This window comes from Pleurodeles waltl, chromosome 12 (assembly GCF_031143425.1).
Source record: "Pleurodeles waltl isolate 20211129_DDA chromosome 12, aPleWal1.hap1.20221129, whole genome shotgun sequence".
NCBI lineage: Eukaryota > Metazoa > Chordata > Amphibia > Caudata > Salamandridae > Pleurodeles > Pleurodeles waltl.
The window spans coordinates 657,435,896-657,462,336 of record NC_090451.1 but is presented as its reverse complement, the minus strand read 5'-3'; the positions used below and the strand labels follow the sequence as shown (position 1 = coordinate 657,462,336).

General features: G+C 51.9%; 1 protein-coding gene across 4 annotated transcripts in view; it reads left to right on the top strand.

Moving 5' to 3' along the window:
- DCST2 (DC-STAMP domain containing 2) overlaps positions 1-26,441 on the top strand; it is a 169,225-nt gene that overhangs the window by 94,660 nt on the left and 48,124 nt on the right. For all 4 annotated transcript variants that reach the window (XM_069218401.1, XM_069218400.1, XM_069218399.1 and 1 more), the window contains one exon: positions 20,862-20,992. In XM_069218401.1, coding sequence (XP_069074502.1) covers positions 20,862-20,992 — 131 coding nt within the window. The remainder of the gene's footprint in view (positions 1-20,861; positions 20,993-26,441) is intronic.

Sequence of the window (26,441 nt, the reverse complement as noted above, 5' to 3'; positions counted from 1 at the left end):
CATTGTTCATAGACATATCTCCAATCTTACATTTATTGACAATTCCAAGGAAATTGTGTTGCTGCAGGTAATATGGGGGATAGATTTAGAGTGTACCGTAGTCACCCAGGGAGAGAGAGACAAATTAGTAAAAGAGCCTCGCTACATTGTTTTGGTGCTGAAGATCTTATATATCTTATATGATCTGGAGGGACGAGAGTGTGGTAATAAGGGACTACAAATACTGGGTTGGGGTAATTGGTTGAATGTATTGGGGCATGCACCCTCTTGGAGTGATACATAAAACACAATCTGGTGTTCACAAGAGCATTGATAGTTATGTTGCTTACGTAGGCAAACTGCAAATTCATTGGGATACAGGAGTATACATAAAGGATCAGCTGATGGTAGACCTATTAAACACAGTATGATGGGAGTGTTAAAAGCTAGAAACCCACATTTGCACATGCATTGTGCATTCTTTACAAGAGAAGATATGTCAGCAAAGTCTGTGTAGATCATGAATGATCGAAAACAATGGTAGACTAAACACTTCATGTGGTAACATTCAAATTGAGAGAGAGCAGTACTGCGGGGAGAGTGAAGATGATACATAGCAAATCAACAAACAAATCAGATTATGTGAACAAGAATGGGAGAAGAATGGGTTGTGGAAATGTGAAAAGTACTCCTTCAGATGGATACAACTACCTGTGGATTCCTCACCTTATGAATTCACCCTTGCGCCAGCATCTGACGGAAAATCTTCTTCCCAGCTCTCCACATCGACGAGTACGTTGCAATTGCACGGCTCCATGCGACTCTGTCTGACGTCACTGTGCCAATAAGAGGTCCTCGCCGGCCTGCTGACGCCAGTTCCCTTTTTTCTGTGCCCTTGACGCTAACGGTTTTCTCCTAGCTCTCGCTTATGTTGGAGGTGTTCCATCTTGTTGCTATCTAACTTTTAAGTTACAATGTCTCCTCCTAGGAAGTCCGGTTTCAAGTCATGCAGAGAGTGCGGGGTCGCATGTCGGTCACTGACCCTCATGACGATTGTCTTTGGTATCTTAGCTCTGAGCATGAAGTTGAGGAGTGTGTGCCTTGCCAGAGCATGAATCCAAAGGCTTTGAAGGAAAGGGAGGCCAAACTCTTTTTGGCCAAGGCAAAGAAGGGTCACAAGAGCCATCGTAGATCCTCTTCCCATGCTTCTTCGAAGAAGCATAAGAGACGCGTCGTCATGACTCTTGGCGACGTTCGGCTTGGAGCCGATCAAGATGAAGGTCTCCATCTCGTCGGTGCCGTGCGAAAGTGGGAGGGGAGTCCGACGGTGACTTCTCAACCCCAGAGCCCTGAGGCTTCTCCGGCGCCGTCAGTCTTTGAGGTAGTGGCACCTCCGGACAGAACTCGATTTTCACCTGCTCCTCAGGAGTCCGATGTTCAGCAAGCACAGGTGCAACAGGGAAACCAGCGGCATCCTGACTTCCCGGCTCCGGGAGCGGATCCGGCGGCATTTTTGAATGCCATGTTCTCAATGTTCAATGCGATGGCCCCTGCTGGTGCGTTGGCTGGTCCCACAGGTACGTTGGCATTTTCATTGGGTTCCCCTGCTCCATACAAGGTGGCGCCGTTTATGCCATTCTATCCGGCTGAGGGTACCAGACTGGCGCCGATGACGTGGCCTCGAGGCCCTGTGGTTCCCATGAGTTCGCCTTCCAGGTCTATGGTGCTGATTTCATTACCCCATCAGCCGGCGCCGTTGGTGGAGCCACAAGCATCCTCGGCGCCATTAGGATCCGTGCCGGCGCCGGATCCGAGTGATAGATTCGACCAAAGTCAACCTTCCTCTCCTGTTCCACATCAGGTATTGAAGCCGGTGTCTTCGACATCGGCCAATTCTATGTCGATGCCGAGGTTGGAGGCTAGACTGAGGTCACGCAGGAAGGCCTTGCGACTCTCAGAAAAGGAAGAGTATCAAAGGCAGTTGTTGGAGGAGGGGGAGATTGTGGAGCCTTTGGTAGAATATCAAGGGCTGGATTCGGCCAGTGGGCTTGACACTTCCCCGAAATGGGACTTGTCTTCACCGGGGGTGTTCACAGCGGAGGCTGCTTCTTTTCACACAGTGATTAGGAAGGCAGTGGACTTTTTAGAACTTCCATTGCCTGCTGCGGAAGTTAAGACGAACATTTTAACAGAGGTCCTGCATACTTCTTCGACTTCAGCGGATCCTTTGCTTCCATTCAACTATGCTCTTAGGGAGCCCATATTAGAGCTTTGGAGGAAGCCTGTGTCGTCGCCTGTTGCAAATAGAGCTGTAGCACGGAGATACAGAGTGGCCCCTGGTGATCTGGGGTTTTTATTGAGACATCCTACCCCGGAGTCTGGTGGTTCAGGCCTCTTGCTCTACACAGTCTGCTCCAGGCTCCTTCCCTGTGATTCCATCAGACACAGTGAATCCAATCGGATGGAGCAATCCGCAAAGACTTTCTCGTCTTGCAGAATGGCTCTCAAGGCTGCAAACGCTACCTGTGTGCTGGGTAGATATGACCACGCTCATGGACTCCGTGAAGGCCATGGTTCCTGACCTGCCGCAGGATGTACAGAGACCATTCGGTGAACTCCTATCTGATGCGCAGGCTGCGGCAACACAAATAATCCAGTCTGGTCTGGGCTCTACAGACTCAGTGGCCAGGGCAATGGGTACATCAATTGCTACCAGGAGGCATGCTTGGTTGAGGTCCTCTGAGTTTTCTTCGGATGTACAGACCACTTTGTTGGATTTGCCCTTTGATGGGGAAAAACTGTTTGGAGATAAAGCAGACTCTGCCCTAGAGCGCTTTAAAGATAGCCGGGCCACGGCGAAGTCCTTGGGTCTGCAAGCCTCCTATGCTACCCCTTTCAGGTCCTTTCGGAGGTTCAGGGGGTTTGGGCGTGGATCTGTTTATCGAGGGAGACCCCAGTCCTCGGTCCAGCAGCCTACCAGCCTCCCATATAGATCCTTTAGAGGGCGGCTTAGGACAAGAGGGCCACCGAGCAGCACCCTGCATCATCCTCTTCCTCTGGGGGACAACAGCAAGGGAAGCAGCCCTAGTTTTCTCTCCTTTATCGACCATACTTCTCCTGTAGGGGGAAGGTTACGTCTTTTTCTCCATGAGTGGGAGTTAGTTACATCAGACTCATGGGTTCTAAACATTGTGAAAAAAGGATATGCTCTCTCTTTTCAGGAGTTTCCTCCTCCCATCCCTCCCAATCCCTCGTTTTGTTCAGAAGACCATCTCCTGTTGTTACAGCAGGAGGTTCAGATCTTATTGTCAAACGATGCAGTGGAGTTTGTTCCAGAGCAGGAAAGGGGTCAGGGTTGTTATTCAAGATACTTCCTGATCCCCAAGAAGGATGGTCGTTTGAGACCAATCCTAGACCTGTGGATTTTGAATTGGTTCCTCAAACAAGAAAAGTTCAAGATGCTGTCTGACTCTGGCACAAGTGCTTCAGGCGTTAAACAAAGTGGATTGGATGGTGTCTGTCAACTTGCAGGATGCGTACTTTCATATCCCTATACTCAGCCACACAGGAAGTATCTCCGGTTTGTGGTGGGGTCGCAGCACTACCAGTTAGCGGTCCTTTGGTTCGGTCTTACTTCAGCACCTGGAGTCTTCACAAAGGTGATGGCATTGGTGGCAGCAAGTCTCAGAATGAAGGAGATATTGGTATTCCCTTATCTGGACGATTGGCTGATCAAAGCCAAGTCTCCGGAGCTTGTGTTGCGTCACTTGCAGATGACAACTTAGTTGTTGTTCAGGCTGGGTTTTTCAATAAATGTACCCAAATCTCACCTGGAGATCTCTCAACGCCTCCTGTTCATAGGGGCAGTACTGGATACAACATTGAATCGGGCCGATCCTCCGCCTCAGTGGGTTCAGGACATTCCGGCGTTGATTCCAATGTTTCAAAATGGAGCTGTTGTTCCAGTCCTCAAGGTCTTACGCCCGCTCGGTCTGTTCGCTTCTTGCATTCTGTTGGTCACTCATGCACGTTGGCACATGAGGGCTCTCCAATGGTGTCTCTGCAGGCAGTGGTTTCAACACAAAGGGAATCTCAAGGAGTCGATAACGATCTCCAGAGACGCTGCAGTGGAGTAACGATGGTGGGCTGTGGACGGCAACCTTTCTCAAGGAAGGCCGTTTTCAGTGCCACCTCTGCTGGCCATGGTCATGACGGATGCTTCCACTCTAGGGTGGGGATCTCATCTGGGGGACCTGGAGATCAAGGGTCGTTGGTCTCCAGTTGAACAGACTTTTCATATAAATCTGTTAGAATTGTGAGCAATACGTTTGGCTCTCCAGGCCTTCTTCCCGTCCCTTCGCGGTCAGTCAGTTCAGGTCCTGATGGACAACACTACCGCGATGTGGTATATAAACAAGCAGGGAGGAGTAGGGTAGTATCTTCTCTGCAGAGAAGCTCTGCGTCTCTGGTCCTGACTTCAGGACCATCGGATTTGCTTGATAGCGAATCATCTGGCCGGAGTGCTCAACGTACGTGCGGACACTCTGTCGACATTTTTCGACTGATCACGAGTGGCGTCTTCATCCGGATCGGGTTCAACACATCTTTCAGATGTGGGGTGATCCAGTGATAGATCTGTTTGCCACTCAGGAGAACACGCACTGCCTGTCATTCTGCAGCCTCCAAGGGGCAAGGAGCTTTGGGGGATGCATTTCAGATATCTTGGTGCAACCAGATGCTTTACGCGTTTCCCCCCCATACCCTTGATTCTTTGGGTTCTGAGGAAGATTCGCCAAGATCGGGCTCAGGTTATTTTAATAGCCCCAGATTGGCTAAGAAGAGTGTGGTGCACGGACCTTCTCCAACTCTCGCTGTGCCCTCCGCTCCGTCTCCCTCTCAGGGCAGACCTCCTCTCGCAGGGGCAGGTTCTATACCCCACCTTCAGAGCCTGCACCCTAATGCCTGGAGATTGAAAGGGGCAACCTGAGTTCCTTTTCTCTCCCCCCAGATGTAGTGGATGTTATTTTATCGACCAGGCGACACTCCACTAAGACCATTTATGCCGGTAGGTGGGCGAAATTCGTGGCTTGGTGTGGAGAAAGACAAATTGATCCTTTGAAGGCCCACGTTTCTGATATTTTATTATTTGCTTTGGATTTAGCAAAGAAGGGTTGTGCAGTGGCTATGGTTAAGGGTTATTTAGCTGCTCTGTCAGACTTTCTTTGCCTCCCGGATCAGCCCTCATTGTTTAAATCACCTATTGTGGTTAGGTTTCTTAAGGATTTACTTAATAAGTTTCCTCCCACTCCTTTTCATGTGCCTCAGAGGGACCTAAATCTTGTTTTAACCTTTTTAATGGTGTCACCTTTTGAGACCATGCACTCTTGCCCTTTAAGGTTTTTAGTGCTTAAAACAGTTTTTCTCGTTGCTATAACCTCGGCTAGACGTGTTAGTGAGCTTCAGGCTCTTTCTGTTAAACCCTCCTTTACCTTGTTTTTCCCAGATAAAGTGGTGTTGAAAACCAGGGCGGCTTTCCTGCCAAAAGTTGTCACTCCTTTTCATATAGGGCAAACCATTACCCTTCCATCTTTCTACCCTCCTCCTCACCCCTCGAAGGAGGAAGACAGGCTCCACCGTTTGGACCCTAAAAGGGCACTTAGGGGGTCATTCTGACCTCGGCGGTAAAAGGCGCTTACCGCCGGTCAGAAGACCGCCATAACACCGCCGCGGCTGCGGTAAACCGCCACGGTCATTCTGACCCGCAACTGGCAAACCGCCAAAAACCCGACATCCACAAAGGTCAGCGAAAAACTGGTGATGACCAAACCTCCACCGTCACGCCAACAGAAATACGCCCATGCCATTACGACCCACGAATCCACGCGGCGGTCTTTCGACCGCGGTATTCCATTGGCGGTACACACCGCCGCGGTCAAAATACACACACCCTTACAAAACACAACCACATTGGACAATTTGAAACACACACACCTGATACACATACAAACAACACTCCCACACACCCAATACAATATAAAACACACAACCACATCACGCACAAACCCCTTCGAAAAAAAAATTCAACAGAAAGCCAGAGATAGACAGCACTGCTTAGACAACACCATCACACAGAGGCAAACCACACCATCACCCACACAATATCCACGCACAAAACACCACACATCACCACACTCACCACACTCATCAACACATACACCACCCCACACCTCATCCACATCACCCTATGGCACCCCAAAGACACCCCCGGTTCTCAGACGCCGAACTCCAGGTCATGGTGGAGGAAATAGTTCGGGTAGAGCCCCAGCTCTTCGGGACACAGGTGCAGCACACCACCATTGCCAGGAAGATGGAGCTATGGCAAAGGATAGTCGACCGGGTCAACGCTGTGGGACAGCATCCACGAAATCGGGATGACATCAGGAAGCGCTGGAACGACCTACGGGGGAAGGTGCGTTCCATGGTATCAAGGCACAACATCGCGGTGCAGAAGACTGGCGGCCGACCCCCACCTACTCTCCCAGAATTTACAGCATGGGAGGAGGAAGTCTTGCACATCCTGCATCCTGAGGGCCTCGCAGGAGTATCTGGAGGAATGGACTCTGGTAAGTCAAATCTTAACTACTTCTTCCCAACCCCACCTGCATGCCAGCACATACCCCCACCCTCACCCCCACCCCCATCACACCTACTCCCTGCAAATGGCTCACCATCACAATCCACCCATCCCAACACCAAGACCTGCATGCGTCCACAAAGCATGGACACCAATCACCAAAGCATGCCCACTGCACATACACATCTCCCCCACAAGCCACCCTCACAAACGCCCACACACAGGAATGCCAGCCCTGGGGTACACGGGCACCCACCCATTGACCGATATGGCACACACTGAAGCAATAACCATACCTCTATACCCCTGCAGGACCCGAACGCCACCACACCGCCCAGGAGGGTCCAGAAATGTCCATCCCACCCCCAGAAGAGGCCACCAGTGATGACAGCAGCTCTGTCTCCCTGGACCCAGATGACCAGCCGGGACCATCGGGGACCTCTGGACAGTCGGTTCCCCTCACACAGCCACAGGCCACAGCAGACCCAACCCCCTCTGGGAACACCAGCACAGTTCCCACCCAGCGGGCCCATGCCTCTGTCTCCAGGACACGTCAATCAGCGGTGTGTCCACCACTACAGGGCACCCAGGTTAACCCACCACCCCAACAACAACAGGGACCTGGGGGCAGTGGGACAGAGGCCCAGGGAAACCGGGGAACTGGGAGGGCTGCTGTGCGACAGGGGGGGGACAGGCCAAGGGAACCCACTCTCCACGAGGCCCTCTCCTCCATCATGGGAGCATACCACCACTCCCAGGAGACGATGGCGACGGTACTGGCCAGGTTCCAGGAGATCCAGGTCATGCAGGAGCAACAGTACATGGGGTTCAGGGAAGAACTTAGAAGCATCAGTTCCGCAATGGGCACCATCGTAGGGGCACTCAACCTGATTGTCACCACATTGCGGGACCATGTGGCACCACAAAGGGCCCCTGTCACTAGCATGGACCAAGAACAGGCAACCACCTCCGCCGGCGCTAGTGGACCGGAGGCCCCCACACAACAACAGGCCACCAGAACCCCACCTCCTGCAGAAGAAGAACCACCCCGCATGCGGGGCCTGAGATCTCGTTAGAAGACAGAGTAGGATGTCAAGACCCCCGCCAGCAAAGGATACCCCCTGATGTCATCCCACTGTCCCACATTGTCACCCTGTCCAACCTTTAACTGCCCCTGCTCCACCTTCCACAGGCATATGGACAATGCACCTGTAAGACTGAAAAGCTGGACTCTGCCATGGACATTCCTCCACCATCACCCATCACCGATTTCCCACCATGTCCCTAAATTCAGCATTTTAATAAAAACACTTATTGCACAAAAACAATCTGGAGTCTGCCTGTATTGTGAACAAATGTATTATACATAATGCTGCCAAAATGTCCAGTTACACAGTGATGAAAACATACCACTGTCATACAGCTGTAGTCCATGGGGAAACAAAGCAGAGGTCACGCAGTGGGGGCCACATCTCTGAAATTGGAAGGGAAAGTCACAACTCAGTTAACATACACTGGGGGAATAGGTCAGACAGTAGAGAGGCAGGAGACTGTAAGTAACTGTAAAATGCTGGTGTTGATTCTTACCAGTGTGTCATTGAAAATACTGTAGTATCACTGTGTCCCTGTTGTCTGTGTCGTCCCCGTCGTCTTCCTCCTCTTCACTCTCCACAGGTTCCACCACTGCCACAACACCACCATCTGGACCATCCTCCTGCAGGAAAGGCACCTGGCGTCGCAAAGCCAGGTTGTGAAGCATACAGCAGGCCACGATGATATGACACACCTTCTTTGGTGAGTACATTAGGGATCCACCTGTCATATGCAGGCACCTAAACCTGGCCTTCAGGAGGCCGAAGGTACGCTCAATCACCCTCCTAGTACGCCCATGGGCCTCATTGTACCGTTCCTCTGCCCTGGTCCTGGGATTCCTCACTGGGGTCAGTAGCCACGACAGGTTGGGGTAACCAGAGTCACCTAATAGCCACACACGGTGTCTCTGTAGCTGTTCCATCACATAAGGGATGCTGCTATTTCGCATTATGTACGCGTCATGCACTGACCCAGGGAACTTGGCATTTACATGGGAGATGTACTGGTCAGCCAAACAGACCACCTGGACATTCATCGAATGATAACTTTTTCTGTTCCTGTACACCTGTTCACTTCCTCTGGGGGGTACCAAAGCCACATGTGTCCCATCAATGGCACCAATGACGTTGGGGATATGTCCAAGGGTATAGAAATCACCCTTCACTGTAGCCAAATCGCCCACCTCAGGGAAAACAATGTAGCTCCGCATGTATTTCATCAGGGCAGACAACACTCTGGATAAAACCTTAGAAAACATAGGCTGAGACATCCCAGATGAAATGGCCACTGTTGTTTGGAATGATCCACTAGCCAAAAAATGGAGTACTGACAGAACCTGCACTAGAGGGGGAATCCCTGTGGGTTGGCGGATGGGTGACATCAGGTCTGGCTCCAGCTGGGCACACATTTCCTGTATAGTGGCACGGTCAAGTCTGTAGGTGAGTATGACATGTCGTTCTTCCATTGTCGACAGGTCCACCAGCGGTCTGTACACGGGAACAGCCCTCCATCTCCTCACAAGTCCCTGTGGACGGTGCCTAGGAAGGACAACATGGAGCACAGAGTCAATCAACCCACAGGTACGTTCACACAGCTTGCACTGTACACGATTCTCTATGCATTGAATGGCATGTATGAGTGGCAATGCAAGGCCTAGGCCTGTTTGACGCAGTAGAAATTAAGCCATGTGGGCCTTTGAAATGGCGGCTGCCTGACCTGTGAAGTGTGACAATTTGATGTGAGCTCATTGCGCTCGCGTGGCACACCGTGGCGGTAGGCGGTCGAAGACCGCGGTGCAAAGCAGCATTGGTTAACATTAATCCCTATGGGTTTCAGGAGCCAATGAGGATGTGCGCCGGCGGTCGCGGTACGCACCGTCGCGGTACGCACAGCCGCGGGCGTAACCGCCATTTTCTATCTGCCTAATCACTCGAGACCTGATCATCCACAGGAGAGGACCTATACTGCAAGTGCTGCTGTGACCTCGGTCCGGAAGAGACAATGGCTGCTGCGACTGGGGAAAGGGTCCCTGCCTTCACTTCTGAAGAGTTGGAGACACTCGTGGATGGGGTCCTCCCCCAGTATGCGCTACTCTACGGTCCTCCAGACCAACAGGTAAGTACACTGGGAACATGCTTAGTGGGCAATGCCTGGGTTGAGTGGGGTGAATGAACGATGGTGGTGAGGGGAGCGAATGAGGAATGCATCGCACGACAGATGAGAGCATGTGCCACATGGCAAGGTTGGGGAGGGGGGGCCACTCACATCGACCATGCAGAAAAGTGATGATGTTTCTTTTCCCACCCTCTACATGTCACATAGGTCAGCGCCCATCAGAAGATCGACATTTGGCGTGCCATCGCCAAGGATGTCCGGGCCCTGAGGGTCCACAACAGACGGGGCACCCACTGCCGCAAGAGGTGGGAGGACATCCGCCGCGGGAGCAGAAAGACCGCCGAGGCTCTGCTGGGGATGGCCTCCCAACCTAGGAGGGGTGCCACACGGCAATTGACCCCCCTGATGTCCCGGATCCTGGCGGTGGCCTACCCCGATTTGGATGGGCGCGTGAGGACATCACAGCAGACACAAGGGGGTGAGTACCAGCACATTCTGCTATCTTTGCGCGCAGTGGAGGTGCCTGGGTGGGGGAGGAGGGCTGTGGGTATCCCTAGGCCAGGGCGATTTCTGTAGGCTAGGCCCCTCCGTGAGGCATGGCCCTGTGCCCCCGCCCCCCACCTCTGTAGGGTGCCTAGTACAGCTATTCATGGCCCTGTGCCATCTATGTGTGCAGTTGTCGTCCATAGGCTTGTAGGCCCTGTCCCAGTGATTGAGTAGTGTACCCCAAGTGCGCGGCGTAGTGCAGTGGGCTTCTGTGTCTGTCCTCTCCGCCAACTGTGTCGCCAATGCATGCACTCAACATGTCTTTATTTCTTCTCCCCCCCCTTTTTTTTTGGTCTTCCTGTTCATGTGTGCATTAGCATCATCAGGCGGAGGAGAAGTGGCATCGGCGCACGAGGGAGCTGCATCTCACATGGCCCCGGAGGGCCATGCAACTGACTCCGAGTTCACCAGTGAGACGGAGGGCGAGGGGAGCTCCACAACGGGAACCCGTGGAGACGTCAGCGACACCGACACGTCCTCGGAAGGGAGCTCCCTTGTGGTGGCGGCAACATCCGTGCCCACGGCCACAACAGGTACAGCCGCCACCCAGCGCACCAGCTCCGCCTTCCCAGCAGCCCCTCAGCGTTCGCCCCGTGCCCGCTCGGCCAGGAAGCCGGCCATCTCCTTCGCCCCAGGCACCTCAGGCCCTGCCCCAGTTACCCCTGCTGCCCTCAGTGCGGAGATCATTGACCTCCTCCAGACGCTCATTGTTGGGCAGTCTACCCTTTTGAATGCCATCCAGGGGGTAGAAAGGGAGGTGCATCGGAGCAATGCATACCTGGAGGGCATTCATTCGGGTCAGGCTGCCCATCAGCGATCGTTCAATGCTCTGGCCTCAGCACTGACGGCAGCCATTGTCCCTGTCTCCAGCCTCCCTCCTCCAACTCCCTCCACCCAGTCCCATTCCCCTGTTCCTCTGCCTATCCCAGCCACACCTACAGACCAGCCTGCAGACACCTCAACACCCAAGGGCAGCTCATCCAGACATAAGCACCACAGATCACACAAGCAACAGCCACATGCAGACATACCAACAGCCACTGCCTCCTCTGTGTCCCCCTCCTCCTCGTCTCCCTCCTCCCTCCCTGTGACGTCTCCACTCACACCTGCATGCACACCACCATCAGCCAGTACGTCCATCACCAGCACACCCTCCAGAACACTCCGCACACGTGCAGTCACCACCCCCACTGCCATTTACACGTCCCATGTGTCCTCTCCCAGTGAGTCTGTCACCCCCTCTTCCAAACCACACAAACGCAGGCAGCCACCCACCCAACAGCCATCCACCTCACGACAGCCTCCGTCACAAGCACCTGCACCCAAAGACAGCACACTTGACTCTCCTACAACCACATCCTCTTCCTCCACTCCCATACCCACTACAACTACCCGTCCCTGTCTTTCTAAATTGATTTTCCTTTCCAACCTTGACCTCTTTCCAACAACTGACCCACCCCCTCCATCTCATAAGACTCCAATCAGCACCTCAGCCACCACAAGCCCTGCATCTACTAGGACCATAGTTCAGGGCTATTGGAGTCCACCAGCTCCTAGGGCAGGAACATCGGCCAGCAGCAAGGGGACAGCCAGCCCACCCCCTGGGAAGAGAACCAAAAAAGTGAAGGGCCGGCGCGACAGGCCTGAGACCGCTGCCCCCAAGGACACTAGCCTTGCCCCGTCACCTGGCACATCCACAAAGGGAGGCAAGGGCCCCAGAGATTCTGCGAAGGAGGGCAAGGGCAGCAGGGCGGACAAGTCCGGCAGCAGGTGAGCTGCCCAGGAGGGCCCCACCAGCCCCTTATGGGGTGTGACGGAGGACACCCACGGGCCCAGGACTCCAGCACAGGAGGGCCCCGCAAGCGAAAGGTCGGATGGCGACTGAGCGGGGAATATTGGCCAGATCTGGTTCCCTAGGAACACAAGAGAAGCACCGCTGAACAGGGCCCGCCGTGAGAAGCACCGCTGAACTGGGCCCCGCCAAGACAAGCACCACTGAACAGGGGCCCGCCGTGACAAGCACCGCTGAACAGGGCCCCGCCGTGAGAAGCACCGCTGAACAGGGCCCCGCCGTGAGAAGCACCGCTGAACAGGGCCCCGCCGTGACAAGCACCGCTGAACAGGGCCCCGCAGTGAGAAGCACCGCTGAACAGGGCCCGCCGTGAGAAGCACCGCTGAACAGGGCCCGCTGTGAGAAGCACCGCTGAACAGGGCCCGCCAAGACAAGCACCGCTGAACAGGGCCCCGGCAAGATAAGCACCGCTCCGCTGGGCCCTTCCTCTCAAGCACCGCTCCGCAGGGCCCTTCCTCTCAAGCACAGCTCCGCTGGGCCCTTCATCTCAAGCACCGCTCCGCTGGGCACCGCCGTCTCTGAACTGCTCTGCTGGGCCCTTCCTGTCAAGCACCGCTCCGCTGGGCCCTTCCTCTCAAGCACTGCTCCGCTGGGCCCTTAATCTCAAGCACTGCTCCGCTGGGCCCTTCCTCTCCAGCACCGCTCCGCTGGGCCCTTCATCTCAAGCACCGCTCCGCTGGGCCCTTCCTCTCAAGCACCGCTCCGCTGGGCCCTTCCTCTCAAGCACCGCTCCGCTGGGCCCTTCATCTCAAGCACCGCTCCGCTGGGCCCTTCATCTCAAGCACCGCTCCGCTGGGCCCTTCATCTCAAGCACCGCTCCGCTGGGCACCGCCGTCTCTGAACTGCTCTGCTGGGCCCTTCCTGTCAAGCACCGCTCCGCTGGGCACCGCCGTCTCTGAACTGCTCTGCTGGGCCCTTCCTCTCAAGCACCGCTCCGCTGGGCCCTTCCTCTCAAGCACCGCTCTGCTGGGCCCTTCCTCTCAAGCACCGCTCTGCTGGGCCCTTCCTCTCAAGCACCGCTCTGCTGGGCCCTTCCTCTCAAGCACCGCTCCGCTGGGCCCTTCATCTCAAGCACCGCTCCGCTGGGCCCTTCCTCTCAAGCACCGCTCCGCTGGGCCCTTCCTCTCAAGCACCGCTCCGCTGGGCCCTTCATCTCAAGCACCGCTCCGCTGGGCCCTTCATCTCAAGCACCGCTCCGCTGGGCACCGCCGTCTCTGAACTGCTCTGCTGGGCCCTTCCTGTCAAGCACCGCTCCGCTGGGCACCGCCGTCTCTGAACTGCTCTGCTGGGCCCTTCCTCTCAAGCACCGCTCCGCTGGGCCCTTCCTCTCAAGCACCGCTCTGCTGGGCCCTTCCTCTCAAGCACCACTCTGCTGGGCCCTTCCTCTCAAGCACCGCTCCGCTGGGCCCTTCCTCTCAAGCACCGCTCCGCTGGGCCCTTCCTCTCAAGCACCGCTCCGCTGGGCCCTTCATCTCAAGCACCGCTCCGCTGGGCCCTTCATCTCAAGCACCGCTGGCCCATTGGCAGGGCCGGATCTGTGTCGGGCAGGGCTTCACGAAGCACTCTGGCCACCATGCCTCCTCCATAACCAGTGGAGTCTGTAATCCACCTGATGGACTGTGGCTTTGCACTTCCCAGGATGTAACAGTGGTCAACCCACCCACTGTTTAGACTTGAGAGACTGTGGCTTTGCACTCCCCAGGATGCAGCAGTGGGCAATCCACCCACTGTTTAGACTTGAGAGACTGTGGCTTGGCACTCCCCAGGATGCAGCAGTGGGCAATCCACCCACTGTAGAGACTTGTGAGACTGTGGCTTTGCACTCCCCAGGATGGTACAGTGGGCAATCCACCCACTGTATGGACTTGAGAGACTGTGGCTTTGCACTCCCCAGGATGGTACAGTGGGCAAACCACCCACTGTAGAGACTTGAGAGACTGTGGCTTTGCACTCCCCAGGATGCAGCAGTGGGCAATCCACCCACTGTTTAGACTTGAGAGACTGTGGCTTGGCACTCCCCAGGATGCAGCAGTGGGCAATCCACCCACTGTAGAGACTTGTGAGACTGTGGCTTTGCACTCCCCAGGATGCAGCAGTGGGCAACCCACCCACTGTATGGACTTGAGAGACTGTGGCTTTGCACTCCCCAGGATGGTACAGTGGGCATGGAGGCCCCTCGTGGATCTGGCGTCGTGGACTCATGTGGCTGAGGTGCCCCCCTTCCCTTCCCCCTGAGGTGCCTGTAGTTTTATTATCTGATGCCCCAGCAGTGTTCTCTCTAATGGAATCGGGTCTCGTGTGTGGGCTTTGCCCATGTGTTTATGCACATTGGCCCACGAACAATGGAAGGTTGCCAAAATGTGCCGGACTTTTGGCCTATGTATATATTGTTCATGATGTTATTTATTTTATTTATATGTTTCATATTTAACATTACTTCAAATGTGCTATAATATACTTCAATTTTAATGATCATTTTATTTTGTCTTTGCATTATTCCGTGGGGTTTGGGGGATGTCACTCTGACTTGTTGCTCTGCATTGGTGTGTAGGTATTTGGAGAGGGGGGCGGGGGGGTGGGTGTATCGCGTATGTGTGTGCCCGTAACCTTTCCTCCTCCCCCCTCCCCTGTGTCGTAGGTGCAGTACTCACCGTTGTCGTCTGCGCCGGCGTTCGTGCTCCTGGTAGAGGAGCAGGTAGACAATGGCTGGTAGGATGTTTCATTCGGGTTCCATGCTGTCCTGATTCCTCGTGGAGTGTATAGAGGTGAGCGTTTTCCCGTTCGTAGTCTGTTTCCGCCGTGTTTTTATCGGCGGGGCTCCCGCCCCGGAAAAGGTGGCGGATTGGTGAGTTGTGATAGGGTGGGCGGTACATTGTCTGCCTCCTGCCTGTTGGCGGTGACCGCCGCGCTGTTTGTTTGTCCCGCCGTGACGGTCGGAGTGTTAAGTTGGCGGTCTCTGTTGGCGGTTCCCGCCAGGGTCAGAATTCCATTTTTTTTACCGCCTGCCTGTTGGCGGGTTGGCCGCCGCTTTATCACCGACCTCCAGGGTTGGAATGACCCCCTTAGTTTTTATATTGAAAGGACAACAGACATTCGCCTGGAGGATCAGCTGTTCATGGGGTATATTGGACAGAGGAAGGGCAGAGCAGTCCATAAAAGAACAATCTCCAGGTGGGTCGTTCTTTGTATCAAGATCTGCTACTCGTTGGCGAAAAAGGTTCACCCTGAGGGTATCAGAGCCCATTCCACCAGGGCTAAGTCTGCTACTTCGGCCCTGGCAAGGGGGGTTCCAGTGGTGGATATTTGCAAGGCAGCAACTTGGGCGTCCCTCCACACCTTTGCAAAGCATTACTGCTTGGACTCTGAGGTTCAAAGGGATGGCCATTTTGCACAGTCTGTGTTGCAGGATTTCTTGGTGTAATCAGTCAGGCAACCCACCTCCGAGTGCGGTACTGCTTTGGGACTCTATTCATAAGGTGAGGAATCCAACGGTAGTTGTATCCATCAGAAGAACAAGTTACTTACCTTCAGTAAGGCTTTTTCTGGTGGATACAATAGCTTACAATTGTTTTGATAAATTGGTGTAGGATATTGTAGGAGGCTGGCCTAGCTTGTAGTGGGTACCTTGTGGTACTTACACCTTGTGCCAGGTCCAGTTATCCCTTATTAGTAGAATAGAGGTGTTTCTAGCAGCTTAGGCTGTTAGAGGAAGCTATGGCAAATCAGCTTAGGCTGAACTAGGAGACATGCAAAGCTCCTACTATACCACTTATATCATATAGCACAATATCATAAGAAAACACAATACTCAGAGTTACTAAAAATAAAGGTACTTTTTTTTTGTGACAATATGCCAAAAGTGTCTCAGAGGATACCCTCACTTAGGAGGTAAGTAATATACACAAATGATATGTACACAAACCCAAAACAGGTAAATAACAGTAAGAAAAGTAGTGCAAACAATGTAGAATCACAATAGGATGCAATAGGTAGACATAGGCCTAGGGGCAACACAAACCATATTCTGCTAAAGTGGAATGTGAATCACAAATGGACCCCAGGCCTATGGGAGGTTGTAGAGGGTCGCTGGAACTGTGAGAAAACAGTAAGGGTGTCCAAAATACCCCACCCAAAGACCCTGAAAAGTAGGAGTAAAGTTACCCTACTACCCCAGAAAGACAGAATAGTTGTGATAGGGGATTTTGCAAGAACCACAAGCACCAGCGAAACACTGAAGACAGATTCCTGGACCTGAGGACCTGTAAAGGAAGGGGACCAACTCCAAGAGTCATGAAAGTGTCCGGGGGGGCAGGAGCCCACTAAACCCCAGATGAAGGTGCAAAAGGGCTGCCTTCGGGTGGAAGAAGCCGAGGATTCTGCAACAACGAAAAGGGCTAGGAACTTCTCCTTTGGATGGAAGATGTCCCACGGCGTGCTGGAGGTTGCAGAAGTGTTTCCAGGAAGAAATACCACAAACAAGCCTTGCTAGCTGCAAGAGTCACGGTTGAGGTTTTTGGGTGCTGCTGGGGACCAGGAAGGACCATGATGTCACCCCTTGGAGGAGGAGACAGAGGGGGTGCTCAGCAACTCAGAGAGCCCCCGCAGAAGCAGGCAGCACCTGCAGAAGTACCGGAGCAGGCACTTAGAAGATCTGAGGACAGCGGTTGACTCAGAGTCACAAATGAGGGTCACACGACGTCGGAGTCCAACTCAGCAAGTTGGGCAATGCAGGATATGTGCTGGGGACCCAGGCTAGGCTGCGCACAAAGGAATCCTTGGAGAAGTGCACAGAAGCCGGAGCAGCTGCAAATCACGCAGTACACAGGTTTGCTGCCTGGCGTGGGGAGGCAAGGACTTACCTCCACCAACTTTGGACAGAAGGGCCACTGGACGGTGGGAGACACTTGGACCCAGCTCCTGTGTTCCAGGGACCATACTCATCCGGATGAGAGGGGACCCAGAGGACCGGTGATGCAGATGTTTGGTGCCTGCGTTGGCAGGGTGAAGATTCCGTCGACCCACAGGAGATTTCTTCTTGGCTTCCAGTGCAGGGTGAGGGCAGACAGCCCTCAGAGCATGCACCACCAGGAAAAGTCGAGAAAGCCGGCAGGATGAGGCGCTACAATGTTGCTGGTAGTCGTCTTGCTACTTTGTTGCAGTTTTGCAGGCGTCCTGGACCAGTCAGCGGTCGATCCTTGGCAGAAGTCGAAGAGGAAAGTCCATAGGAACTCTGGTGAGCTCTTGCATTCGTTATCTGAGGAATAGCCCAGAGGAGAGACCCTAAATAGCCAGAAAAGGAGGTTTGGCTACTAAGAAAGGAGGATTGGCTACTGAAAGAGGTAAGCACCTATCAGGAGGGATCTCTAACGTCACCTGCTGGCACTGGCCACTCACAGCAGTCCATTGTGCCCCAACACCTCTGAATCCAAGATTGCAGAGGCCTGGGAAACACTGGAGGAGCTCTGGGCACCTCCCCTGGGAGGTACTGGTCAGGGGAGTGGTCACTCCCCTTTCCTTTGTCCAGTTTTGTGCCAGAACAGGGCTGGGGGATCCCTGAACCGATGTAGACTGGCTTATGTAGAGATGGGCACCATCTGTGTCCATCAAAGCATTTCCATAGGCTGGGGGAGGCTACTCCTCCCCAGCCCTTCACATCTATTTCCAAAGGGAGAGGGTGTAACACCCTCTCTCAGAGGAAATCCTTTGTTCTGCCTTCCTGGGCTGCCCAGACCCCGGGGGGGCAGAAACCTGTCTGCGGAGTTGGCAGCAGTTGCAGTAGAGACCCCGGAAAGGCAGTTTGGCAGTACCCGGGTTCTGTGCTAGAGACCCGGGGATGCATGGAATTTTCCCACCCAATACCAGAATAGTATTGGGGTGACAATTCCATGATCCTAGACATGTTACATGGCCATGTTCGGAGTTACCATTGTGACGCTACACATAGGTAGTGACCTATGTGTAGTGCAAGCGTGTAATGGTGTCCCCGAACTCACAAAGTCTGGGGAATTTGCCCTGAACAATGTGGGGGCACCTTGGCTAGTGCCAGGGTGCCCACACACTAAGTAACTTGGCACATAACCTTCACCAAGTGAGGGTTAGACATATAGGTGACTTATAAGTTACTTAAGTGCAGTGGTAAATGGCTGTGAAATAACATGGACGTTATTTCACTCATGCTGCAGTGGCAGTCCTGTGTAAGAATTGTCCGAGCTCCCTATGGGTGGCAAAAGAAATTCTGCAGCCCATAGGGATCTCCTGGAACCCCAATACCCTGGGTACCTATGTACCATATACAAGGGAATTATAAGGGTGTTCCAGTGTGCCAATGAGAATTGGTGAAGATGGTCACTAGCCTGCAGTGACAATTGTGAAAGCAGAGAGAGCATAACCACTGAGGTTCTGGTTAGCAGAGTCTCAGTGGTACAGTTAGGCACCACACAGGGAACACATACAGGGCATACATTATGAGCACTGGGGTCCTGCCTGGCAGGATCCCAGTGACACAAGGGCAAAAACAAACATACATACAGTGAAAATGGGGGGTAACATGCCAGGCAATATGGTACTTTCCTACAGATATCTTTCGATTTGTGTCAATTGCATGTTCCTCTAGTAAAGCCTGACGGGTCTGCGCTCCACTACCAGGACTGAGGTAAGGCTTTATTATTGTGAATCCAGGGAGACCATCTTTGGGGTATTGTGAGAGCATTACATAGTGCAGCCAAACCAGCCTCAATGCATAATACACCACTTTCCTGCAAATGTGTTTTACAGTGGAAATCGAGTACTATATGTGTGGCATGTTATGCACAATAGTAATGACGTGTATCACCTGACAACACATGCCTTGGAAGGGATACCAAACTGAATGATTAGGGACAGTGTGCTATTAGCAGGGTGTGTGGGTTGTCTTGCAGAGCGGAAGAGATATTGCAGGCATATTGGACAGTTCCTCACCGTGAGTCTGTGTGCTATAATAGGAGGGAGAGCACCTAGAAATAGGGTGAACTCTTAATGACTGAACACAGAGAGGGACTGGATGACCGATACTGATGCTACAATAAGGAACAAGACAAAACCCCTACAAATACAGAAAGTTCCTTAATATGTAAAAGTGGGTGAAAGAAATGGATTACAAAAGAGGTGCTATTAGAGTGAAAAAGCTTCAGAGGGTCAGAGTCTGTTAACATTGGAAGACAAGAAAGCAGCAGGAAGGGTATGGGGTGCTAGAATGCAGCACACAAATGGGGAGTGATAATGTTATTTCGACCCGTTGAGCCACTTTAATGCCACCCCTGAGGTGGTGTAGGGATCTGACGCGTTCCCAGCCTTGTAAATCTGGGAATGCGTCAGATTCCGTCAGGTTCCATGGGTGTTGCTTGGGAACACCCACAGCAACACACACAGTTGTGCATGAAAGGGGGGCATACTTAGAGAGATCATGAAAAGCCGCGAACGGTGGCTTTGCGTGGCCTTGTCAATATGGGTCTGCACACTGCGCCACCAGAGCATAAAACAAATGGGTATCCAGTGGCGCAGTGGGCCGTTAGGGGCTTGTAAATGAGGCTGTAGGTCTTGAATGCAGGCCTTGATTGTGTTGGTCAGTGCGGCCTCAAATTTAGGGCATTGTATGAATGGTAGCGATAAAGTAGCACATCACTACATTAGTGTATGATGTGTCATCTCAATTCTCAGTGTCTGATTCGCCCTTCTTGGCACGTATCAGCTGACCCCCTCTCTATGTCTGCCTTTCTCTATTTTGTGACTCACATCTGTTCCCCAGCAGCCCTCTAAGACTGATTCTGTATAATCTAGCCCACGTTATCTAGTATCCTGCCTGTGTCCACTACCCTGTATACTCTTTGCACTCCCTAGCTTTGAATCTGATTCTCTCTATGGCATGGACCATCTCTGATGGACCTTTTTCTTTGTCCAGTTAGCTTTAGTCTACCTCACCTCTGCTGACCCATCTGCCCTCCATTTCATTTCTCTGTACTCCAACCCACCCAGCTGATTCCTGCTGTTCTGGTTCTCCTTAAGGTCCAGTTATGTCTACTGACTCTGTTCTGTTAGCTCTACATTCACACTCAGCTACTCGAACAACTAATTTTTATCCATGTTTAACATGTGTCAGTTAAACCTTTCGGATTTTCCTCTATATACAGTTCATTGTATCATCACTGCTACTTGTCATCCCCTCCCAAGGTTCTACTCCTCCTCAGCTAAAACACCCAACTCTCCCTCTCCCTCTCCCTGCATGGTGTCTTATTCGTCCGAAGAGCAGGATCATCCCTGCTTACCCTTGGCGGACACTCCTTACATTCTGACACTCTTGAGTTAATCCCTGCACGTGCTTGGTTCTCATTGTGGTCCAGCTACCTTTACTAACTGCATGTGGCGGGTTTCCCTGTATTGTGTCCCGCTGCTTCTTCTGACAGCCTTCACTGTAACGGTTTGCCAAAATGATGGTGCTTCTCAGCTGATATAGTTTTCACTCTATTCTAAACCCTCCTGCTGATCCCACCCGCTTGTAGTGTCTGGTCTTTCAGAGATTCTGACCCACCTCTGTTCCACGGGCTGGGCTCCCCCCATATTCCTGCGGTCTATTCATGCTAACCTCCGCTCCATCTGATTCTGTCCCAGGAACGGATTTGCTACTTGTACAACAGCATCATGATGAAACGATTGGGTGTGCCGAATGCCATGGTGACAAGAGTGACAAGGAATTCAGCGGATGGAGAAAGTTTCAACCCTTTCGCCATAATGCGTGCAAAGTTAGTATTACTCTCTCAAGCTCCTCATCTCACAAGAGCAGGACACTGGATGTCATGTGGACAGCAGGGTGAAGTGGGATGAGACTCACAGTAGCTCCCACTCATGTGAGTGTTGTCATTTGCTATACTGTCTAAGTGAAGTATTAAATGGTCATGTTACACTGTTGCTGTGAAAAGGAGGTCCTTGGTTGACACTATACATCTTGTCTTCCTCCCTGCACCCTCAGTCTAACTCAAGATATGTCAGTCAATAGGACATTTGTCAAAAGATAGTTGTAGTAGTTGGAAGCCACCTTGCCAGCTACTTGCTAGATACAATATGATAATATTATATAAATATACTGCATAGGATCTATTACACTCCAGATCTGCTGGAAATGTTAATAATATGAGTAAAATGATGCTGCTGATTGTGGAGTAATAATAACTAAATCATAAGCCTCCCAGCTCAAGATATCAGATCATTAGAACGAATAAAGCACATGGCAGAGCACAGACCTTCCTCCGATAGCCAAAGCCTGAGAAGTACAAAACCCATGAATGAAAAGTAGGACCATCTGGATTACAACACAAACTACAGCAGTCAAGAAAAACACAAAGGGTGAAAACACTATCATAGGTTATTCTGAATCCGTTAGAGAAACAGAAATCGAAGCCTTTCTTCACGCAGCTCCAGTGGGTTTGTTACGTACTCTTCTGTAAAGTCATTAGACTAGAAGCATGAGGTATTGTGGATCAAGCATCATGGAATGGGACATCTTGTTCCACTTTGAAAAAGGGTGTCATCATGGAACTGGTTAGGGTTTCATAAGACTCAAATTGCTGTACCCAGATGTCTTTCTGACCAACAGGTAAAGATTCCACAAAGCAGATGGGCCATGGCCCATGCAAGTGTATCGCTGCTAGGTTCCAACAGCAAGGGCCACTGGGAAGCAAGTTTTGAAGCCACCAATAAACAACAGCACCACACAAACCATAGGCAGATATAAGGCAGGAAATGCCAGGGTAAACCAGGACCATAGCATATTTCTCTGTAGAAGCGTTTCTTTTCCCATGAAAAAAGTTGCGAAAAAAAATAATTTCATCACACCGGGAGCCAAGACTAGTGAGGCAGGTTATGAAGAATGATCACTCACTAAGGACAATTTCCAATCAATTATAAACTGGGGGTTGCTCTGGAACAAACTGTCAGTCACTCATTTCAACAACATCATTGGGTACCCAAATCATCGGAATAGGGGAAAGGCTAGAAGGGTGCACTGACTTATGTCGTCCACAAAAAGTTTAACCGAAAGGTAGGAGGAATAATGACTTGACTCAACCACTACCAAACTGAAGTAGCAAGAACAAAATTTGGTTCGTAGAAATCTGGAATGGGAATACACAGAATATTTACCAAACCAAATTGCCAGTGGAATGAGGCTCAGATGTACAATGATATTTGACCCTTTTCTTCATAGTTCCTAATACTGATGAATAATTTAAAAACTGTGATTTCATTTTTCGTTAATTTCTTCGCAATGGTGATTTTGACGGTACAAATGCAAATGAAATATCAGCATAAAAAAGAATGGCGATAGCTTACTAGCACTGATTGTTGTTGCATGCAAATTCTAGTACTTGTATGCCATGTTTGAGCCACTTGCTTTGACCCTCATTGCTAAAACATCAGAAATATTGTTCTAGTGCAAAATTAAGATGTTAGAATTGTCCATAAGATCAGCTACCAGCCAGAGGCCAGTGTTGGTTGTATCAGGAGCCAGTGTCTGATTTAATTGAGAGTTGGAAGACCATGAAGCTAGGAAATATCAGGGATTACACACTGTGCACTTTCAGGGCCTGGAGGAACCTTGTTCCAGAGTCGTAAAAAGAGACATTTTATAAATTGTGTCCACTGTCCCCATTATCACAGTGCAACACTCAGAGTTGGTTTACCAAAGCGACTGTGACATCAGTATGCCAAGGAGTATGAGCTTCAGGTAGAGGTTGTACAAAGATCTAAAATTTCATGTCAGAAGGTATCTTGAAGGCCAAATTTGGACAAGACAACAGGTTCGTATTATCAATATTGTGAGGTCAGTAAAAGGATCACAGAACCAGTCACCTAAAACCACAGTAGTGTTGCATTTGCATGATGTCCCTCTGCAGCAATCTAGTTGGATCCAAGAATTCATGTTATCTGAAGTAGATTTCCCAGAGCTTTGGTGTTCTTTATGCTGATACATTTTACCTCTTCAGTAGTAATATTTATTGAGGTGCTTCTATCCTAGTCTGCAACGAGTGAGTCTCTTACAAGAAGAGAAGTGACCAAAGACTGGTCTGGACAACTTGAGACTCTGAAGGAGAGGTTAGCGAGACAGGCAGAGACCATTTCTAGCTGTACCAGCAATATTGGGAGCTAAAATCCTGTTGGAGTGGTCAGAGTGGTTTGCTATCAGAAGTTATAGAAGGTGATTATAGCTAACAAGCAGGGGGATTGAGGTAAACACAATTGATAAGCTCCTCACTGTTCACATAAGGTGAACATTAACTTTGTCTACCACTTCTAGAATTTCATTTATAACGGTTATCAGTTCTTGATGGTTATCTAAGAGGTATGGTCTTAGGGCAAAAATCATATATGCTACAATTGAAGAGCTTCACTTAACAAAAAGATTATTCTGTAAGTGCCTTGTAAATTTTCCTCATAGTTTGTTTTTCATTCTCAGGTTGGAAGTAGATCTATTAAAACAGCGGAAGAGAGAGGTGCAATGTTGATGGCAGTGATAATGTCTTTGTGGAGATTGAGCAAATTTAGCCAGCTTCATAAAGAACACTGTAAAATAGTACTATAATTTTTTTTTAACACAAACTTTATTGCAGTTTACATTTTTGTTTTTGGCAGTAACATCAGGATAGTTTGCTAGTGATTAAATACATATGATATGAGAGTTGCATATCTAAATCAAATCAAATCAAATCATTAGCATTTATAAAGCACGCTACTCACCCGTGCGGGTCTCAAGGCGCTAGGGACAAAGGGGGTGGTTATCGCTGCTCGAACAGCCAGGTCTTTAGGAGTCTCCGGAAAGCGGAGTGGTCCTGGGTGGTCCTGAGGCTGGTGGGGAGGGAGTTCCAGGTCTTGGCCGCCAGGAAGGAGAAAGATCTCCCACCCGCCGTGGAGCGTCGGATGCGAGGGACGGCGGCGAGTGCGAGGCCAGAGGAGCGGAGGGGGCGGGTGGGGACGTAGAAGTTGAGGCGTCTGTTGAGGTATTCCGGTCCCTTGTCGTGGAGGGCGTTGTGTGCGTGGGTGAGAAGTCGGAAGGTGATCCTTTTGCTGGCTGGGAGCCAATGCAGGTGTCTCAGGTGTGCGGAGATGTGGCTGTTGCGGGGTACGTCGAGGATGAGGCGGGCTGAGGCGTTTTGAATGCGTTGCAGGCGATTTTGGAGTTTGGCGGTGGTCCCAGCGTAGAGGGTGTTGCCGTAGTCCAGGCGGCTCGTGACGAGGGCGTGGGTCACGGTTTTTCTGGTGTCGGCAGGGATCCAGCGGAAGATCTTGCGGAGCATGCGGAGGGTGAGGAAGCAGGCGGAGGACACGGCGTTGACTTGCTTGGTCATGGTGAGAAGGGGGTCCAAGATGAAGCCGAGGTTGAGGGCGTGGTCTGCGGGGGTCGGTGCGGTGCCGAGGGCCGTGGGCCACGAGGAGTCGTCCCAGGCGGACGGGGTGTTGCCGAGGATGAGGACTTCAGTTTTTTCAGAGTTCAGCTTTAGGCGGCTGAGCCTCATCCAATCTGCGACGTCCTTCATACCCTCTTGTAGGTTGGTCTTGGCGCTGGCGGGGTCCTTGGTGAGGGAGAGTATAAGTTGGGTGTCGTCGGCGTAGGAGGTGATGATGATGTCGTGCTTGCGTACGATGTTAGCGAGGGGGCTCATGTAGACATTGAAGAGTGTACGCCGCAGATGATCTCAGTGGGTTCTGAGCGAAACGGAGGGAGGTAGACTCTTTGGGAGCGGTTTACGAGGAAGGAGGCGATCCAGTCCAGGGCCTGGTCTTGGATCCCGGTGGAGCGGAGGCGGGTGATTAGGGTGCGGTGACAGACGGTGTCAAAGGCAGCCGAGAGGTCGAGAAGAATGAGGGCGACTGTTTCACCGTTGTCCATCAGGGTTCTGATGTCGTCTGTGACTGAGATGAGGGCGGTTTCAGTGCTGTGGTTGGTTCGGAATCCGGTCTGTGAGGGGTCGAGCAGGTTGTTGTCTTCCAGGAAGGTGGTCAGCTGTTTGTTGACGGTCTTCTCTATTACTTTGGCTGGAAAAGGCAGAAGGGAGATGGGGCGGAAGTTTTTCAGGTCGCTCGGGTCAGCCGTAGGTTTCTTTAGTAGGGCGTTGACTTCGGCGTGTTTCCAGCATTCGGGGAAGGTAGCAGAGGAAAAAGAAGAGTTGATGACGGTCTGGAGGTGCGGGCGATGATGTTGTCGGCTTTGTTAAAGATGAAGTGCGGGCAGGGGTCCGAAGGGGCGCCGGAGTGGATAGAGTTCATGATGGATTTGGTTTCTTCCGTGCTGATGTGGGTCCAGTTGTTGAGGGTGATGGTCGGGGATGTGGGTTCGGTGGTGTTAGGTTGGGTCTGGTGTCCGAAGCTGTCGTGGAGGTCGCTGATCTTGCGATGGAAGAAAGTGGCGAGGGATTCGCATAGATCCTGTGAGGGCGTGACGGCGTTGGCGTTGGCGCTGGGGTTGGAGAACTCCTTGACAATGCTGAAGAGTTCTCTGCTGTTGTGGCTGTTTTTGTCCAGTCTGTCGGTGAAAAAATTCCTTTTGGCAGTGCGGATCAGGTGGTGGTGTTTGCGGGTAGCGTTCTTGAGGGCGGTCATGTTGTCAGCGGTGCGGTCCTTGCGCCAGGCTTTCTCAAGTGCGCGACAAGTTTTCTTTGATTCTTTGAGGGTGTCAGAGAACCAGAGGGGTTTCTTGGTGTTGTTCTGTCGCTGCGAGCGTTTGAGGGGAGCAAGGTTGTCTGCGCAGTTGGAGATCCAGTTTGTGAGGTTGAGGGCTGCGACGTTGGGGTCGGTGGTGAGGGTGGGTTGGTTGGCGGCGAGTGCGGCGAAGAGTTGCTCTTCAGGGATCTTGTTCCACTGTCGGCGAGGGATGGGTTGAGTGCGGAGGTGGCGGGTCTCGCGTCGGAATGTGAAGTGGACACAGCTGTGGTCGGTCCAATGAAGGGCGGAGGCGTGGCTGAAGAAGACGTGTTTGCTGGCGGAGAAGATAGGGTCGAGTGTGTGTCCGGCGATGTGGGTGGCAGTGTTCACCAGTTGTTTGAGGCCGAGGTTGGCGAGGTTGTCGAGCAGGGTGGTGGTGTTGGGGTCGTTGTTTTGTTCCAGATGGAAGTTGAGGTCGCCTAGGAGGATGTAGTCCGGTGAGGCGAGGGCGTGCGGGGAGATGAAGTCGGCGATGGTGTCGCTGAAAGGGGCGCGAGG